Genomic DNA, 19,730 nt, shown 5'->3' with positions numbered 1-19,730 from the left:
GTGTAACACTTTGCTTACTTCTCTGTGCACTTATGCTGACTGCTAAGACCCAGGAAACCCACCCACCAGCTCCACACTTTCACATGCATGGCACACTGCCAGTGCTGCACACAGTTTGTGTCCCTTTCTTTCCCATTCAGGAGAATGCATTACTGTAGACATGCATTGCTTTCATTTCCTCTGCTAACTATACCCTGTCTTTCCTCTGGTGAACTCCCACTACCACCTAATCAATCCTATGTTTTCTGTGAATGACCCAATTTCTAGTTTCAGTGGGGGGTATGTCAGGCTAGGACAGTCAGAGCACTCCACTCCTCTGGACACGGTGATTATTCTGAGGATGGAAGTAGAACCTCGAGCCAATGAGACTCCATCCTGAAATGTCTGACTGAGAATTACTGAAGGCAGAGCCATAGAAGGAAGCCAAACACTACTGAGGGCCATCTTTGTCACTTGAGGGAGAACATGACTAAGAATGAAGCCAAAAGTAAGGAAAGAAAAGGAGATCCCTGATGTCAATGTTTGGGCACCTGGATATATCTCTGAACTTTAGTTATGTTAGGTAATACATTTCCTTCTTGGTTGGGTCAGTTTGAGTTTGATTTTTGTCATATGCCCCAGAAAGTCTCCTAATGATCATACCAAAATGCAACTGGATGAGAGTGATTTTATTATGGGGAAATAATCTTGACTTGGTTCCAATTAATTTAGAAAAATGAACTGTTGGCTGAGCATGGTGGCTCACACCTGTAATCCCAGCACTTTGAGGGGGGGGCCGAGGCAGGTGGATCACGAGGTCAAGAGATCGAGACCATCCTGGCCAATATGGTGAAACCCCGTCTCTATTAAAAATACAAAAATTAGCTGGGCGTGGTGGCAGGCGCCTGTAGCAGCTACTTGGGAGGCTGCGGCAGAATCACTTGAACCCAGGAGGCGGAGGTTGCAGTGAGCTGAGATCATGCCACTCCACTCCAGCCTGGCGACACAGCGAGACTTTGTCTCAAAAAAAAAAGAAAAAAAGAAACGAAACTGTTTGCAAATTTTGACATTTTATTACTTGTAACATACTGGTGTTCTGCTGTAGTTCATGGAGCCAGTGATTGAATTTAATTTGGAAGATGCTATATTTCAAGGGCCTGTTGCGGTGCCCAGAAAAGTACTTAATAAATGAGTTGAATGAATGTGTCATGGAAGTAGGAAGTGTATAATCTACATGAAAACCATGTACAGTCATGCATTACTAACAAAGGGGATATGCCCTGAGAAATGCATCATCAGGCAATTTCATCATTGTGCAAATATCAGAGTGTTCTTACACAAACCTAGATGGTATAGCCTACTATACACCCTGGCTATATGGAATAGCCTATTGCTCCCAGGCTATAAACCTGTATAGCACATGGCTGTACTGCAAATTGTGGGCAATGGTAAGTACCTGTTTCTCTAAACACAGAAAAGGTAACAGTAAAAATACAGTATTATAAACTTATGGGAACATAAGTTTATATATGCATCATATATGCGGTGCATCGTTGACCCAAAATGTTATGTGGTACATGATGACATTAATTTCTCCTTATCATAAAGATGAGACTAATTCCACCACAGATCTGAATAACTGCTCTGTTTCCTTACCCAAAAAAGCACATCTGCATACTTCTTTGATCTATGTCCTATGCCAAAAAATGTCTACTCTCCCACTACATTAAAAGTAGAACTTTTGACACAAATGACACCCTCAATCTTTTGAAAGTTTAAGTGGATTATGTATATCAAATTCCCCTTGGTTATGTCTATTTCTCTGTCAGAGAATTCCAATATATTTAGGCATGACGTTCCCTTGAAGAAAAGACACTACCTTTTCCTCAGCTGTTTCTGTTTGCTTAAGTGTTTGGCAGCTCTCTTCTTTATCATATATATTACTGGGTTGTCCATTATAGGAGGGGAACTCGTCAACTTTTAAATTTCCAAGACTCCTTAGAATATTCTCATGGGGAGGGATTATATTTACATTCACTAGTCTTCAGGAAAACAACTTGTTTTGTTGTTTTAAAATGTGCGGTGGATTTACTTATAAGACACTGACAAAAACTCTATATCCATATCTTTATTTAAACAAGTTTCCATAATAGCTAGGAGAATACAGCATTAATGACACACATTTACTAAGCACAACATTGGACAACTACAAATTTAGAGCATAAATGTAATTCTGATATTGTTTTGGTTTTTATCTTAGCACTAGGTGATATCTAGTGAAAACCCATGTTTCAAAGGCTTTTGTTGATATGAGATGAATTATTAACTTATTTTTAAAAATTGCACGTGAGATATGCTAGAATGGGTTCTAGAGTCTAGAGTTAGTTGATAATGCCTTTCATGTCTCAGTATTTCTGCTTCCTTTTTAATGGGTAAATGTTTCACCTAAGAACTTTCAAAAAATTGTATCAAAATTTTCTATGCAGATCAAAGCAGAATTTCTTTTCCAGACCCAACAACAAAAAATATTTGAAAACTGCAATGTTCAATTTCATTTTAGTTAAAAGGCATGTCTATTTCATAGTAAATTAATGAAGTTAATAATTAAAATACAATATGTTAAATGGCATGAACTCATTTTTGTGCAACACTGTTAGAGCAATTTAAATCTCCCAAAGACACAAAAAAGTCAATTTTACTGCAGGATCCCACAAAAATACATAACCAGGAATCATAAATTACAACATATATATCCACATTTAAAGAAAAAATTCACCATTTGTTGGGAAAAAATAATGGCTCAAATGATTTACGGAGCCTGAAATGTGGGCTAAAATTTTATAACATGATAACAATAAGATTTGAAACTGCTGACTCTGAAAAGTGCATAAAAATATACTGACCTGCCAAGCACTGAATTATATATACCAGTTTCAACTAAAAAACATTTTTCTTTCAAATATTTCAAGCATTACAATACTGAGGAAATGTTAGTCATATGAATCCAATAACACTCATTAAGTTAAGCTAGTGAACATTTTAGATAGACCAAATTACAAATAAAAAAGTATAAAAAGCATTTTGGAAGATATTTTACATAGTATTTTTCAGTTCCTCATCTATTGAGAAATCTACTATAATTCAGGTTGGTTTATCTAATTTAGGGTAATACAACAGATTTGAACTTAGAGCGCGCTTTCCTGTTTTTACTCAACCTTTTATAGTACAGGGTTCTTAAAAAAATTTTGAAAAGAATGTCCACAAAAAGTTTGAGTTATACCCTTTACCTTTAGTAACAAAAGGTTAGTAGAAAGCAAGACATTTAAGTATTACCAAGAATCGAACTTATCTCCATAATTTCTTTCATATCTTCATTTGCTTACTTGTGACACAGCGTCCCACTAACGCAGAAGCATTCTCTAAGCTGGCCTCTCACTGGCTCTGAGACTGTTGCTGCCCCACAGTTCTAATTCCCATTTGGAAAGGAAAGAGGAAGTACAGGAGAAGGGGGGTCATGCAGGGCCACACCCAATCAAAACTCTCACGAAACCTTGAGAAACAGGGCAAGATATCCCTTCCAAGCAAGATATCCTTTACAGAAGAAAAGTTCTGGAGAACTTAAGGCAGCTCTAGAAGGGAAGGGAGCAAGGGTTAAGGCGGCCCTCACAGCACAGCCTGAGAACAAATTACAATGCACTCATCCATGAACAGAGGTCACGGCAATCCAGATCCTCTTTAACGCGCATGCACACGGCACCCCTCCTAGCACCTGCCAACACCTGCGGCATGCACACACTGCAGTGCCCACGCACACACTGACTTGTATATGGCCTGCCCAGTGACAGCCCTCAGAAGGTACCCAGTGGCTTGGGCTCCCCTGTGCTGAGGACCTAAACTGGGAAGGTGGCCTATAGCTGCAGGCCTGTCCAGGCTGCACAGCTCACCTGGTGGCTCCGATAGAGACTCTGATAGGTGTGTGGAGAATAACTTTCCTCTTAATTTCAGAGAGGCTTTTGCTGCTTCCTGTCTTTTTGGTTGAGACAGCCTGCTACCAATTAATGCCCAAACAGAGTATTGCACCCTCCCAGAGAGCACTGATTCATGACAAAAGTCAAGCCTAGTTACAGCAAGTAACTATGACAAAAAAGAAAACCACCTGGCGCTGAGCACTTGGTCTCCTTAAAACAAGTAGCTTGGTACTCAGCACTTGCTCGGTTCCCACATGCCAGCTGCCAACTCTGATAAAAAAGTACCCCTTGCTGGCCAGGGGCATTCCACACGTACCAGGAGGGGCAGCACGTGACCTCACGACGTTTTTAAAGTCTCCTGCCTCACAGGTGCCCACACCACCACTGCTCCATATGGGAAAGCAGGACAGCTGGAGGGCTGTGCGACATCAGGCAAGTCACTGCCCCTATCTCTATTCCCAAGCTATCATTGGCAAATGATTGTGGAAGCGACCCCATCCACCATCCATGCTGCTGTGAGGATGAAACGAGGTAACAGAGGAAAGCGCCACAGGAAAGCATATCTGGACCCAGGTACTGTTTCTGCATTACTTTCAATAGGATGCACTAGTTTTGGCTCCGTTTTATCATAAGCAGCTGACATTACCCAGAGGATCCTTGACTATGCCTGCTAAAGAACTCTATGAATTAGTGACGGGTGTGTGTGTGTGTGTAAGAGAGAAAGAGCATTGTGTGAGGACTTCTCAGGATGGTGGCAGGTGCCCATTTTCCTAGGGTTACCATGAAAGTAGTTTTTCACAACAATCACTGCACTGAAATTATAAAAATACAGTATTTTCATAGCCTCCCCTAACATGTAGCTGTAACCTTACTAAAAGACTTGATCTATATTACACATAATTACTCATCCAGAAAGAGCCAACTATAAGCTATCCATGGAAATGAAGAAATAACACAGCAAATCCTCCAAACTGACAATAATCCCCAAATCTCCTATCAGTTGGCTTTGGAATATGTTTTTGTGCTTCTGCACCTGACAAAAGAAGCATCAGATACGTGGAAATTTTTTAAACTTCCAAAGGAATTAGAAGCTCCACTTCGTGGATTTTATCCCATATTTATCTTCCCTCCTTTTAGAGTTACTCTCAGGCAGATCAAAGCCTTAACCTGAGGAAAGCTGCAAAAAGGGAAATTACTTTTAAATTTTCAGCTTCAAGTTGTAAGGGTGTGGTGAGTCTGCATGTAGTAAGGTGAATGGGGAGGGGATTATTGAGATAAAGAATTGTTGTGACTTTTAAGATCTCTTCCTTTGAATTCCCATTGTGTGTCACAGAGGAATTAAGAAAAAGTCAATGACTGATCTTTTGAAGGAATGTATTGCAGAGAAGTGAGAACAAGGACTGTGCGAAGATTGGGCTGATGGTAAGCACCAGGAAGGCCAGCAGGGGCAACTGAGGACTGAGGACTGACTCCATCCACCTGCCGTCAGTGCACAGTCAAACAGCAGGCAACGGGATAGACGATTAAGTTGAGGGAAGGGGAAGAGTGAATGAGTAGGGGAAAGGCTGGCAGGGTGTGTCTGAAGTTGGGTGAGAAAGCGTGGCTGACAGAGAGAAAGAACCTCAGAGGGAAAGCAATCCTCAAACTGGCCCAAAGATCCCCACAGTCGGCAGAATCTTCTTGTACCTTCAAGAAAATGGTATACAGAATCATTTACTGGGCCTTGGGGTTCCCTGGTTACAAGGTATTCTTGTGAATGACTAAAAATCTCCAGGCCACCAAGAGAGGTTAATTCAGACCCCCATCTGGGGATCTGGGTAGACCTGGGAAGAAGCTGGAGCCCTGGAATAGCAGAACCTTTGTGCCACCATCACTGAACAGGAGAAACCACCAAGGGCGGCTGTAGGAGCTCTGGCTCCAGCACTTGACAGGAGAAAGACAGTAGATGGGAGAGAAAGGCTCAGACCACAGCCTTTCTTTCATGACGCTTCAGTACATGAGCTGTCCAGAGTAAAAAAAAAAGGCTGCATGGCAGTGAGAGCTACAGCATGACCTGGAAGACCTGAGAAGATTCAGGGTGCACGTGAGTCGTGCTACACAGGATGAAGCTGGGGGAGGTCTGGGAGATTTCCAGGGCTTAAGGGGACAGCCTGTACCATGCTGCATTTTCTTAGCAACTCCCCAACTTACAGCCTATCGGATGCTGTTAGATTCTGACACATTTGGTACTAACCAAATGGCTATGACTTAATTGTGCATTGAAAACCGCATTGACAACCAGGAAAAACTGGGAGAATCTGATGCAATTGGTAGTGTTTCTGGTTGAATTGCAAATAAATAAATAAATGTATTCAAACTGAATAAAGCAATACATGATGTAATAAAAATTGCTTAAACTAATTATAATACAAATATAGTAGGACCTTCTAAAAGCATGTACATAAATCATGTACATTTAAGAAAGGTTATGGCTACACAAACTTGTGATTTTACATTTGATTAATCCTAAGGAATTGACAGGCACTACACACTGGTCTTTCCACAGAGAATGGACTTACTGAGTAACTGCAGCTTTTTTTCTCTAGGATCTAAGGGCTGAGAAGAGAATTTTAAATGTGGAGGAGACGTTAAGAATCAGCGTCCAACTCTCTTATTTTATAAACAAGGAACTTGAGGCCCACGTAAATTAACAGACAGTATTTATCTTTTAATAACAATCTTTATCACTGATATGAAGCTGTTTGACTTCCATAAATATTGCACATATTTTAATAAGATTTGTCATTTTTATAGACCATCTAACAGTTAAATTATATAATCTATGATTGTAATTCAGAACCAGAGTTTCTAATGAAAACTAACAATTTGCTTTTGTGCAACCTGAAGGATTTATTGTATAAGATTCCTAAAAAAAATGGTGAATATGTTTAACTAGAATTTCAGAATGAAAACTTACAGAATCTGGGTCTTAATGAACCAAATCCTCTGTAAAATTCAACAATCTTCTATTTCTTATATAAGTCTTCTTAAAGTATTTCTAATATGATGCTTTTAAAATTATCTAGTGGCATCTGAGAACACTTATAGAAGTTGCAAAGCCTTAAAAACTGAATAATAATGAAATATTTATTATATACCTTCTTTTGCATAATCAAAGTTTCAGGACCTGAATCATGAATATTCTGACAATCCTTTCTAGATAGTGAGTGAGATTCTTTTTTTTTCCAAGGCAGCGTCTCTCTCTGTCACCCAGGCTGGAGTGCAGTGGTTTGATCTCATTGTAATCTCCGCCTCCCAGGTTCAATCGATTCTTGTGCCTCAGCCTCCCGAGTAGCTGGGATTACAGGCACGTGCCACCACGCCCGGCTAATTTTTGTATTTTTAGTAGAGACAGGGTTTCGCCATGTTGGCCAGGCTGGTCTCCAACTCCTGACCTCAAGTGATCCACCCACCTTGGCTTCCCAAAGTGCTGGGATTACAGGCTGAGCCACCGTGCCCAGCCGAGATTAATTCTTAATAAATTAAGAAGAGAGAAAACCTGTCGACGTTGAAAATATGCACGGAAGGAATCAGATCTGGTAGTTAAAAATAAGTCACTTCACAGAACACTGTACCCTGACGCAGTATCCACCCAGGGAAAATTAATGAGCACATCAATGTAATACATCCTGAATAAATAATGACATCAACAATGGCCACTTTGTCTAATCCTACCCCTAAATGTCAAGCATTTTGTCATATTACTAAATGACTTTCCAGTGTCTGCTACTTGTGCAGGTGAATCTGTAGGTATTTGCATATAATCCAGTTAAAACTGTGATCTGATTGAATTGTAAACAGAGTTGATAAGAGAAACTTATTGTTGCAGTGCCTAATATCACTTACATTTTAAGAAGACAGTATGTAGCAGCAATTTAAAATGCTCAGTAAACTATAGTACAAATGGACATCTACACTATTTAGCAAACCAACATTCCTTTAACATCTCTATATAATAGTGACACAAATGAGGAATTACTTTACATATTGCCAGTTTATTTCTTTGAACCAGTTTGACAATGTCAACATAACTGATTCCTAAACTGACATGATATGTACTCAATGGAGACTTTTCTTTCCATTCTCCTGTTGAGTACAGGGGAGGTTCTTTGGTGCCTTCCTAACAACAGCTCATCTATGGAAGTTATGCTTTTGATACCATTCAAACACAGTGCTAAGGATTTAAAATAAACGCTGCCAGCTGAAGACACATTTTTCTCCTCCTTTCCTTCCTCCCTTCCTTCCATCATTCTCCTGTATGTAAACTCACGGTACCTAGGTGGTTAAGGATGAGTGTTGCTATAAAGATAACACAGCACGAAAGAGGCTATCTTTGTTTCCAAAGTGATGAAAGTATTCTAGGGAGATTTCCAGTTAATCACATCTCATTTGGGAGATAATCAGTACTTTCTCTTTAAAAATGTATTTTCAGTAGCTCACTGGAAATAATGGGTTCTTATTTCGGGCAAGAAATGTATTGTCAATGTTTGCCTGGACATCACTTTCAGACCCGTGAAATGAAGCCCAGGCCGAGGCTGGCTGGAATCTGGATGGTTTCTAGTGCGAGGGAAGATGGGTTGAAAGGAAAGGTGACAGGAAAGATGTGTTTAGCATCCATGAGCAGCTGGGGAGAGTCTTTCCTGTCTCGTAAACGCATCTGAGAAGAATTAAGAAAAAAAATAAACAGAGCATCAGTTCTTTGAATCTAAAAGACTTTTTTCTACTAAAATTTCTACCCTCAAATTCTCAACTAATGAAGAATGTTTACCTTTGTCTGAAACTCACTTCATTTTCCCAATTAACTATTATCAAAAAAGTTAGTGCATTGTAAAATAAGATAATAAAAGATAACACATTATCCTTCAATAAATTACAAAATGTCCATTCAAAAGACTGTGTTGGTGAATCAAAGAAGAAGATGGGAATTCTTACCTGTATAGTACGAATGAATGACACAGAGACTCTTTCTTCAAACTCATTAACTGGAGTATACAAATTCAACACTTTCACAATCTGTGAGAAATGAAATGATCAAAGTTTTGGCATATTATCAAATACACACTGGGTACCTATAATCTGGCAAATTAAAAGGATCTGTGCGTACAGATTTCAGTTCTACTCAGGGGTGGGCTGGGACCAGAAGGAAGGAGGAGCTGGTCTGCACATTTACCTTTATCTGAATTTTTACAAGAGAATGTATCAATGTAATGTTTGTGTAATATTGTAAGAAGTCGTGTAAATTTAGAAGAATATTCAAACAGCACAAGAGAACAAAACATGAAAAATAAATGTCCACACTCCCATCCTTCCAGTCTCCCAAAGTGGCAATTGTTAACCACATCCTGAACACCCCCTCTAGGTGCTATACATATTCTAGTTCATGTTATTTTTATACAAATGGGATTCATTCTGTTAATACTATTCTGCAACTTGTTTTCTCCATATAAAAATACGCTAGCCATATTAATACAATTATCTCTTCTGAATGTTTTTTAAATCATATTTTTATAAAAGATCATAAATAACATGAATAACAAAAGCCCCTAAAGAAATTAATCAATTAGTATGAAGTTCTTTTTTAAAAAGTTCAATGATTTTTTTTTTTGTTAAATGTGTCATGTCTCTTTTCTAATGAAAATAAATCATTGTCTATATAAGGTAGATATTTCCTTTTTCAAGGTATTGTCTAAACCTGTGCTGTCCAATACAATAGTAGTCACTAGCCACATGTGGCTATTTAATTAACACAAAATGAAAATAAAAGTTGAATGCAGGACAGTGCTGATCTATAGGAAAATAAATTAAGCACCAGAGAACTAGGAAGTGGGCATGTTGTTATCAGGTCTGTGGGTGACAAACGGAATTAGGGATCAGTCTCTCAGAGGCAAGTGTTTGAATTTTAAAAAGTAGGACCACTTTGTTAACTAATATTTGCTAAATAAATAAACTGCAGGTCTGCCTCACTCTGTGAAATATGCTTAAAGTATATTTAAGTATTAAAGTATATTCTTTAGAAGTTGAATGGCAGCCAACTTCTATAAAGTTGGGCTTCCTCCAGTGTATTCTTACTTTCCACACTTGCAGAAACTGGGAGGAAATCTCAAGACCATTGTTCAGATAGTTCTGCTTTATACTTAGTAAGAAGTTATGCAAATATGAATTCAACATTAAGAAGCTGCAAGTCTTGATTCTGATTGTCTACTGATTGACTTTTTTTTTTTTTTTTGAGACGAAGTCTCACTCTGTGCAGTGGCACAATCTTGGCTCACTGCCACTTCTGCCTCCCAGGTTCAAGTCGTTCTCCCACCTCAGCCTCCCAAGTAGCTGGGATCACAGGTGCCTGCCACCATGCCTGGCTAATTTTTGTATTTTTGTAGAGACAGGGTTTCACCATGTTGGCCAGGCTGGTCTTGAACTCCTGACCTCAGGTGATCTGCCCGCCTTGGCCTCCCAAAGTGCTGGGATTACAGGTGTGAGCCAGCATGCCTGGCCTACTGATTTTTTCTGTCACCCAGGCTGGAGTGCAGTGGCGCGATCTCAGCTCACTGCAACCACCGTCTCCCAGGTTCCAGCAATTCTCCTGCCTCAGCCTCCTGAGTAGCTGGGATTACAGGTGCCTGCCACCATGCCCGGCTAATTTTTGTATTTTTAGTAGAGACAGGGTTTCACCATGTTGGTCAGGCCGGTCTCAAACTGATTGAGTTTTAATTGTGTTGGGCAAAACTGAAAATTTCATATGTTATAGGATATATGATGAACATTAAGAAAGTTGGCCAGGCACTGTGGCTCACGTCTGTAATCCCAACACTTTGGGAGGCCGAGGCGGGTGGATCACGAGGTCAGGAGATCGAGACCATCCTGGCTAACATGGTGAAACCCAGTCTTTACTAAAAATACAAAAAATTAGCCGGGTGTGGTGGCAGGCGCCTGTAGTCTCAGCTACTCCGGAGGCTGAGGCAGGAGAATGGCGTGAACCTGGAAGGCAGAGCTTGCAGTGAGCGGAGATCACACCACTGCACTCCAACCTGGGTGACAGAGCGAGACTCCGTCTCAAAAAAAAAAAAAAAGAAAGAGTGTAAGAGTGAGCACAAAAAATAACTGGGCAAAAGAAAATTGGGCATGTTCATGCCTGTACCTTGCTTCATGCTGTCACTACCATCCTCAAATGCCCTTCTCATTCTTCCACTTCCTTAAATTCAATGCCCAGATTAATGGGACCTTCCCTGAATACTGCTATCTTCCCTCAGTACTTCCTTTAGGCATCTTACTATAGAATTTACTAGAACCTCTACGGTAGAGTCAGTTGGATACGACTCTTGTCTTCCCTACTAAACTGTAAGCTCCTCCAAGGCAGGAATTTTTCCTTATTTATTGAAGCATCTTCCCCAGCAATAAATATGGTGCCTTGAGATGGAGGCTCAATTAATCATCTGTTGAAGTAACAAGAATTATCTGTCTCTAAAAACAAAGTCATTATTTGATAATCCACTCAATTATCAAATAATATAGAAAGCTATTTTATGGAATATAAGCTGCATAGACTGTATACTCCATGAGAGCAGAGACTTTGTTTTGCCTATAGGTGTATCCCAGTGCCTTCAATGTTATATAGAACACTGTAAGCACTCAATAAATATTTGCTGAATATTAAATATATTTATATTGTAATTAGCACTGAAATGTATTAATTTCTGGCAAAATCTCCTTGCTTTAAGATTGGTAGAGGCATATATCTTCTTTTTTTTTTTTTTTTTTTTTTTTTTTTTTTTTTTTTTTTTTTTTTTGAGACAGAGTCTCGCTCTGTCGCCCGGGCTGGAGTGCAGTGGCGCAATCTCGGCTCACTGCAAGCTCCACCTCCCGGGTTCCCGCCATTCTCCTGCCTCAGCCTCTCCGAGTAGCCCGCCACCGCGCCCGGCTAATTTTTTGTACTTTTTAGTAGAGACGGGGTTTCACCGTGGTCTCGATCTCCTGACCTCGTGATCCGCCCGCCTCGGCCTCCCAAAGTGCTGGGATTACAAGCGTGAGCCACCGCGCCCGGCCGCATATATCTTCTTGAACACAGATGAAGTCAGCTCAGAGATACAAGCAATAAGTAGAGGACTTCTTTACTTCCCTAAAGATCATCTTTGATGAATGTTAAATTATTTCATAACATGGAAAGTTGCTCTACCTGGGCAGTAGTTAAAGCATTGCACATAGAACAAATGGCTTCTGCATCATCATCTGTTTTCTTTTTCACTTGCAAAAGTTGAGCAGCCTGAATGAGAGGTTCCAGGGTTTCTTTAGCCCCACTATTCATCAGATTCTTGTCACGCAGCCATTCTTCCAGTTGACTGACATTGTACCTATGAAAAAAAAGAGATACAGAGAATGCAAATTTGCTGAATTTTGTCAAAAATGTCTTAATTTTTTTGTGTGCGGCCTTGTCAGGATTTATGTTAAAATGACAGGCAGTATTTTTGTTCAATTTTCTTAAATCTCATCAGCTGTGCTTAAAAATTTATAATAGTCATGAGGATTATAATCATCATTATATAAGATTAAATGACAAGATAATGTAATTCTCTTTAATGGAAGGTGGAAATGAAGTCATTACAGCAAAAGTTATTAGACTTGCTAATAAACAAAATAGAATACATAATGTAGCTCTGTCTTTATTGGGGAGCTGGCCAGAAAACACTTTGTAGCTTCTCTTACAATTTCAGAGCTGGGTTGCTGTTGCAGGGTGAGACTTGATAATCCTTGAAGTACACTCTCTCAAGGCAAACTCACAATCAGGTAACTGAATAACCAAAAGCCCCACATATACCTGTGCTCAAGCCTTAAGGGAAGAGCCTAGAAAATGAAGATGGTGGCTTGAGAAAGCTCCGGGATGAAGGGAGAGAGAGGCAAGGGAGGGCCACTGGAAGAGACAAAGACTCCAAATGGGGACAGAGACAAACTACAAAGACATTGAGGTTTCACGAAGTAGCCAACCAAGTGGCAGCAGTCCTAAGACTGAGGTCAATGGACACACAGTCAGCACTTAGCAACCAGGCAAATAGGGGCCAGCATAATATTACGACAGGTGGCTCCACATTTCCATGCAGAGCTTATAGAGAAATATGCTCCACTATCTGAGAGGAAGGCATTGGTGTCTTAAAATTCACTACACTTCAATGTAAGTCAGGATGGAAAATTTGAAAAGAACACTAACAGTTCCTGAGATTGAGTAACTACTAAGACTTTCATAGGAGAAATCATTTTTCCCTCCTCTTGGTGAATATTCTAGCTGTTTTAAAATAAAAAATTTGTGGCCTGGCGTGGTGGCTCACACCTGTAATCCCAGCATTTTGGGAGGCCAAGGCAGGTGGATCACCTGAGGTCAGGAGTTCGAGACCATCCTGGCCAACATGGTGAAACCCTGTCTCTACAAAAAATACAAAAATTAGTTGGGTATGGTAGTACATGCCTGTAATCCCAGCTACTTGGGAAGCTGAGGCAGGAGAATTGCTTGAACCCGGGAGGCAGAGGTTGCAGTGAGCCGAGATGGCGCCATTGCACTCCAGCCTGGGCAACAAGAGTGAAACTCCATCTCAAAAAAAAGATAAAAATAAAAAACTTGCAAAAAAATTATGTTACAATAATGAGGTTATGCTGAGGAGTATTGGGCATAAAATTAAGTGTAGCTTTTCTTAAAATATAGAGGGGGGATATTTTAAGAATTAGTAGAAGATCTATTAGACCTGTTCTTGTTGCCATAGGTACAAAAAGGTATTTTTCCAAAAATATATTTCTAAGAGCAATCAAACATTAGAAATCTTCATTATTATAATAATTTCTTATTGCATAATTAAAACACACACGTAAGGAGAGGAAGCAGCTATCTCATCTTTGTGAATTTTTGCATCATCTCTTCACTCCCCCAAATAAGCAAGCTTCACAGTGGAAAAGGGTTTCCTATCAAGAATGTGAAGAACCTGTTGGCAGGGTACAGACAGGGAGCAATAATGAGATGTGGAGAAATCCAGCCAGGCAAGGGAAAGTGGCTCCGTGCCAGTTTCTGCCTTGCCGCTTGGCCGTATGGCACCAGACATGAGATGCAAGGACTGAAAACAAGTTATCAGCTCTCCACAACCCTGGCAGGCCAGCTGGGCAGCAAAAAGAGGCTGTCGCAGGTGTTGGCATTTGCTCACCTGATCTGCATGCCTTTACTCCAGGAGCACATGTCCTTCCGTAGGAGGAGGTTGTTCAGGGTGATGGCCCCTATGATGTAGAACATCTGCTTGACCACCTGCTTGATCAGCTCAGGGTCCATGCCATGCTGACACATGACCGAGTGGAAGGAGTTGAGCTGCCGGAGGATGGAGTCCAGTGTGTAGGTGCCCTCATCGGCGATACTGGAGGTTCGCTTTCTCAACCCTGTGGGCTTCACCCCAGACACGCCCTGAATTGTTTCATGTTCCAGCATGCCTGAGACTGCAGGAGTATTTCAATTGTTAGAGGAGATGATGTGGAAGGAAACCCTTCATGTGCACACATCCATGTACACAAACACATGCACATTCAACTTAGGAAAATTAGCTGGGCACGGTGGCTCACGCCTGTAATCCCAGCACTTTGGGAGGCCGCCGAGGTGGGTGGATCACTGGAGGCCAGGAGTTCAAGACCAGCCTGGCCAACATAAGGAAACCCCGTCTCTATTGAAAATACAAAAATTAGCTAGGCGTGGTAGCGTGTGCCTGTAATCCCAGCTACTCAGGAGGCTGAGGCAGGACAATCACTTGAACTTGAGAGGCAAAGGCTGCAGTGAGCTGAGATCACACATCTGGGCTCCAGGCTAGGCGACAGAGCTAGACTCCATCTCAAAAAAGAAAAAAATGATCTGGGTGCCAAAATAGAGGGAAAAGGAACTTCACTACAAGAGGGCTTCTGGATTTTAAACTTTACTGAAGGAATAATTCTTAATTGCAAAAATTTACTATGAATCTAAGTAAACTTAATGGTGTCTTTTCTAAAATAAGAAGCGTAAGAAACAGTAGCCTTGTGATAGAACAAGTGTGTGTGTGTGTTGGGTGGGCTTTTGAGAGTGGTAGGTAGCAGTTCGGGTTAAGGTAAGCATTCTCCATGTTATCTGAGCCCCAGAGGCAAAAACAGTAAGAAAGGCAGGGCACTGACAACCATCTTGGAGAAGATGTGGGAGAGGGGAGTGGTATGGGTCTGGAGAGCTGAGCCCTTCCTTATTCTGGGTTTCCCACAATAGCAGTGGGCCCTTGGGCTGACCTCCGTCTCCCAGAATTCGTCTTCTCACCTGTGGCCCGGCTGCTTCCCTGTTGTGCTCTCTTAGCATTTGGCTTATGCCTCCCTTAGAATGTTTCTGAGATGTCCACTCCCTGACTGCGAGCCCCTTGAGAGCAAAGGCCACGTCTGGTTCATCTTGCTATTTAATTGTGCTCAACAGAGATTCCCTAGAACTGGCATGTTTGTTGTTGCTGTTAAATGACTGGGAGATGGGGGTAAGGATTTAGATTGGGGCTTCTTTGAGGCGAACTTCTTATTCAGCCAATAGAAACAGGTAACGCAATAGAAAAACTGGCTGAAGCTGACCTTGGTATCTGTGTTACCTCCTAAATTTTTGCCGACCTAGGGTGCTTTAATGACCTTTTAAGGGACATCTGAAGAAAACATTGCCATCTCCCATGGCTTCCTCAGCTTTTGATGTCTCAAACAGCTAGTTAACTGTGGCCTATGAAAGCAAAGGAAACACTATGAGCCCACAGAAGGGAAATGAAGTTGTGGAAACATGGAAAATGCATGGATGGGGAAAGAAAGTGTAGCTGGAAGTAGCCTTAAGAGCCTGATGATAGGCTGGGTGCGGTGGCTCACATCTGTAATCCCAGCACTTTGGGAGGCCGAGGTGAGTAGCTCACAAGGTCAGCAGATCGAGACCATCCTGGCTAACACGGTGAAACCCTGTCTCTACTAAAAATACAAAAAATTAACTGGGCGTGGTGGCAGGCACCTGTAGTCCCAGCTACGTGGCAGGCTGAGGCAGGAGAATGGCGTGAACCTGGGAGGCAGAGCTTGCAGTGAGCTGAGATTGCCCCACTGCGCTCCAGCCTGGGCGACAGAGAGAGACTCCGTCTCAAAAAAAAAAAAAAAAAAGGGAGCCTGCTGATAATTTGCCGGAAGATAACAATGTTTGGTAACTTAAAACAATTTTTTAAAATTCAATGCATTAAACTGAATTTAAACATTAAACATTAGGGAAGGAAACCACATACTACTGTTTCAGTCTTATGGAAACAGTGATTTCGATGTATCCCAGTTAACTATGGCTGGGTTTCTGGGATTGCTCGGCTAATTTTAGCCCTGTATCTTACTACTTTATGCTCCCCAAATGAATACCTGCCCTGAAACATGTGCCACTGGTGGCTACTTATTGATGGGCATGAAAGATAGACAGGCTGCAATGCCCAGTGGGGCCCTGGCCTTACCAATCATTGGCTGAAGGATGTTCTCTAACACCCGCACGAGCTGCTGGTAGATCTGAATAGCCAAGTCACTCAGCACCTGCCGATACTCAGCCAGGTCAAAATTGGTGAGGCAGTGTTCATTCTGGCGAGATGTGTTGTGCTTCATAAAGCCCTAGAGTCATAATGCAAAGTTAATGATACACATGAAGTAACCTGTCTCTTCAGTTTATCTCCAATTTGATCAGCATCTTCATGCTCTTTTCTGCTCTGTGCAAGGAATTTCCCCACTAATGCCAGGACTGACATTCTCAAATGTTGATGTGTGTTTGTTTGCTTCCGTCATACCCTCCTCCACTTCTTACTAGCTTTTGAACAATACCTTAACTTGGCAATCTAGCATTTAAGTCTTCCCAATAGCAATGTCAATGAAGCAAATTGGAGGAACTTAAAAAAAAAAAAAAAAAAAAGAGTGTGTTTCACTTCTGAAACAGCAGGTTTACTGTCAAACACTGAATTATCTAAATTATCTCTTAATTTCAGTTCATTATAGTCCTATTCTTAGAAACTACACCCAAAGGACATATATAATCTTGAAATAGACCAATTTCTACAGAGACTGGTGAATACATACAAAAAGTTCCCTTTACTCTGTTTCATGGTAGCCACACCATGGTTGGCAGTCAGAGGTTAGAAGGGAATCTTTGGTGGTATCTGTTAAAATGGAACTGAATGGGCGGCGCTTTTTCCAGTCACTTTGTAGTTTAACGCGTTGATTGCCTGACGCTACGTGATAAAGGCAAGTGCTTACTTTGAGGATTCTCCCCACAGCCAAGCATCTGCCTCCTTACCACCTACTTAATGACTGGTCCAAAAGTGGGGACTGACAGGATGCAGTCAACGACCCCTCTGGGGGATTCTGGTCTGTTGGCCCCATCTTCTCAGGGACTAGGCCTTGCTCATCTCTGTGTTTCCCATCATCTGCCTGTCGGTGCTCAGGAAGTGCTGCTGGGCACCTTCTCTGCTGCCCTCCTGGCAAAGGGATGGGAGGCACGGAGGGCAGCTGGTTAGGGTCATGGGCCCTTAGCAGTGCCAGACCCAGGATCCCAGCTCTGCTCCTTGTGGCCAAGAGGACTTGGGCAAATCAATGAGCCCCAGTGAGCCTTAGCTTCCTCATCTGTAAAACTAGGCTATAATTCCTACCTCACAGAGATGCCGTAAGAATTAATGATCATAAATAACACCATATACAGTAAGTGCTGTCTGACACATACTAAAGTAGCCCTTAATAAATAGTCATTATTAATATTCCACATAGTTTTGAAATATTTGAAGTCTATCAAACAACTAATGAACATATCCTTACAAACAAAAACAATAGACATTTTTTTGGACAAATTGAAAGACATGATTTTTGATCACTTTTTTTTTTTAGAGTTAAAGGATTTTAAGGTCGTCTTATTGTCCAAGAGTATTAATATTAAATTTTTCTTTTTTTATATACTTTAAGTTTTAGGTTACATGTGCACAACGTGCAGGTTACATATGTATACATGTGCCATGTTGGTGGGCTGCATCCATTAACTCGTCATTTAACATTAGGTATATCTCCTAATGCTATCCCTCCCCCCCGATTTTTGATCACCTTTTAATGTATTGTGGCAAGCCAAAATTGATTAGTTTCTTTAAATAGTTCACTATTCTGATATTAGCTCTTGAAATGCCCACTAAAACATACTAACAAAAAGTTTTACTTCTGGTAACTATTCACTGACCAATGCTCATTTTATTTTTCTCTATGCTTTCTCACAATGTAAAGAAGAAACTGTCCTTCTCCAAATCACTGCTTCATAGATAGTGAACATCAAACAAAGCAATGAACTTCCACGATACCTCTGAATTTGGGTTTCTAAATAAATAAATGGTTAAACATTTTGTGCCTTTACATTTTTTCCTTAAAAAGGTCAGAGAAAGTATAGCATGCTGGTTTTGTAATCAAGGTTTTCTCACCTCTTCTCCACTGTACTGTTTCAAGCAGTGCAAAAATCGGCATGTGTTAGAGAGCCAGAAGGAGACGGTTTCAAAATCATCACCTCTTTTCTGAAAGAGAGAATAAGTCTAAACTTGCCTTTTCCTTAGGGAAATAACAACCTAAAAAAAAATTGGACAGATACCAAAAGACCCATTTCTTTCAGTTACCATTATAAACAATTATAAAAATAAATCACATTACAGCTGTAAAGTCTTATGTCATTGCTAGCAAAATGTCAGTGACCAGGTTCATTAGTTGTTGCTTTGCTTGCCATTCACTTTTTTGGCATACAAAATTAAACTGATGTGAATTCAGCTGTTCCTTTAAGCAGAAAAAAATTCACCCGGCTGGGCGTGGTGGCTCACACCTGTAATCCCAGCACTTTGGGAGGCTGAGGCGGATGGATCACCTGAGGCCAGGAGGTCAAGACCAGCCTTGCCAACATGGCGAAACCCCATCTCTACTAAAAATACAAAAATTAGCTGTGTGTGGTGGCACATGCCTGTAATCCCAGCTACTTGGGAAGCTGAGGTAGGAGAATCACTTAAATCCGAGAGGTGGAGATTGCAGTGAGCCAGGATTGCACCACTGCACTCCAGCCTAGAGACAGAACGAGACTCCGTCTCAAAAAAGAAAAAAAAAAAAATTCACCCAGCCACAGCTAGCCCAAATTCATGTCCCCCTTGGGGTTAATGATGGGAATCAGAACTAAAAGCAAAAAGAGGAATAACTAATATTGTGATAAATAATATGAAAAAGAATTTGAAGCACTTAAACCCAGACTAGATTAAAAATCTTGTCAAGGGTAATAAGATAAAATTTCTGAGCTGTGAATCCAGAAATGAGAAGGAAGAAGTCCTGCGCTGGGCAGTACAGTCAGGGGAAAGCTGGTTGGCTCTTCACCAGGACCGGGCCACCATGGCAGAAAGAAGAGAGACTCATTGTGCCTGAAAAAGATGTGAGGGCTGGGAATACTTCCCAGGGGCTTCATGGCAGACATACTTGGAAGGACTATGCATTTGTAAACTAAACCATTTGGATGAACTAATCCCAGTTTGTATATGCGAAGTCACAGAAATATCAATGTTTGCCTGCACTTTTTCTCAGAAAACATTGCAAAGGAAAACCAGAATAGTTTACCTAGGACAGGTGCCTAGCATTAAATGGTCTTAGAAGCTCTTTTTTTTTGCATGAAATCATATATTCCAATAACTCTACTACTATATCACAACAAAACCCAGGTTCTTAGAAGCTGTATGA

The 19,730-nt window shown here is 40.9% G+C and overlaps 1 protein-coding gene across 10 annotated transcripts in view; it reads right to left on the bottom strand.

Moving 5' to 3' along the window:
* Positions 1-2,092: 2,092 nt before the first annotated feature.
* MYO5A (myosin VA) overlaps positions 2,093-19,730 on the bottom strand; it is a 229,535-nt gene continuing 211,897 nt past the window's right edge. For all 10 annotated transcript variants that reach the window (XM_063640681.1, XM_055279175.2, XM_055279180.2 and 7 more), the window contains 6 exons: positions 18,449-18,538; positions 16,463-16,613; positions 14,162-14,444; positions 12,157-12,331; positions 8,919-8,999; positions 2,093-8,643 (listed from right to left, as the gene is read on the bottom strand). In XM_063640681.1, the coding sequence (XP_063496751.1) occupies positions 8,491-8,643; positions 8,919-8,999; positions 12,157-12,331; positions 14,162-14,444; positions 16,463-16,613; positions 18,449-18,538 (933 nt within the window). In that variant the 3' untranslated portion in view covers positions 2,093-8,490. The remainder of the gene's footprint in view (positions 8,644-8,918; positions 9,000-12,156; positions 12,332-14,161; positions 14,445-16,462; positions 16,614-18,448; positions 18,539-19,730) is intronic.

This window comes from Symphalangus syndactylus, chromosome 5, assembly GCF_028878055.3.
Source record: "Symphalangus syndactylus isolate Jambi chromosome 5, NHGRI_mSymSyn1-v2.1_pri, whole genome shotgun sequence".
NCBI classification, from domain to species: Eukaryota; Metazoa; Chordata; class Mammalia; order Primates; family Hylobatidae; genus Symphalangus; species Symphalangus syndactylus.
This window is presented reverse-complemented; position numbering and strand designations above follow the sequence as displayed.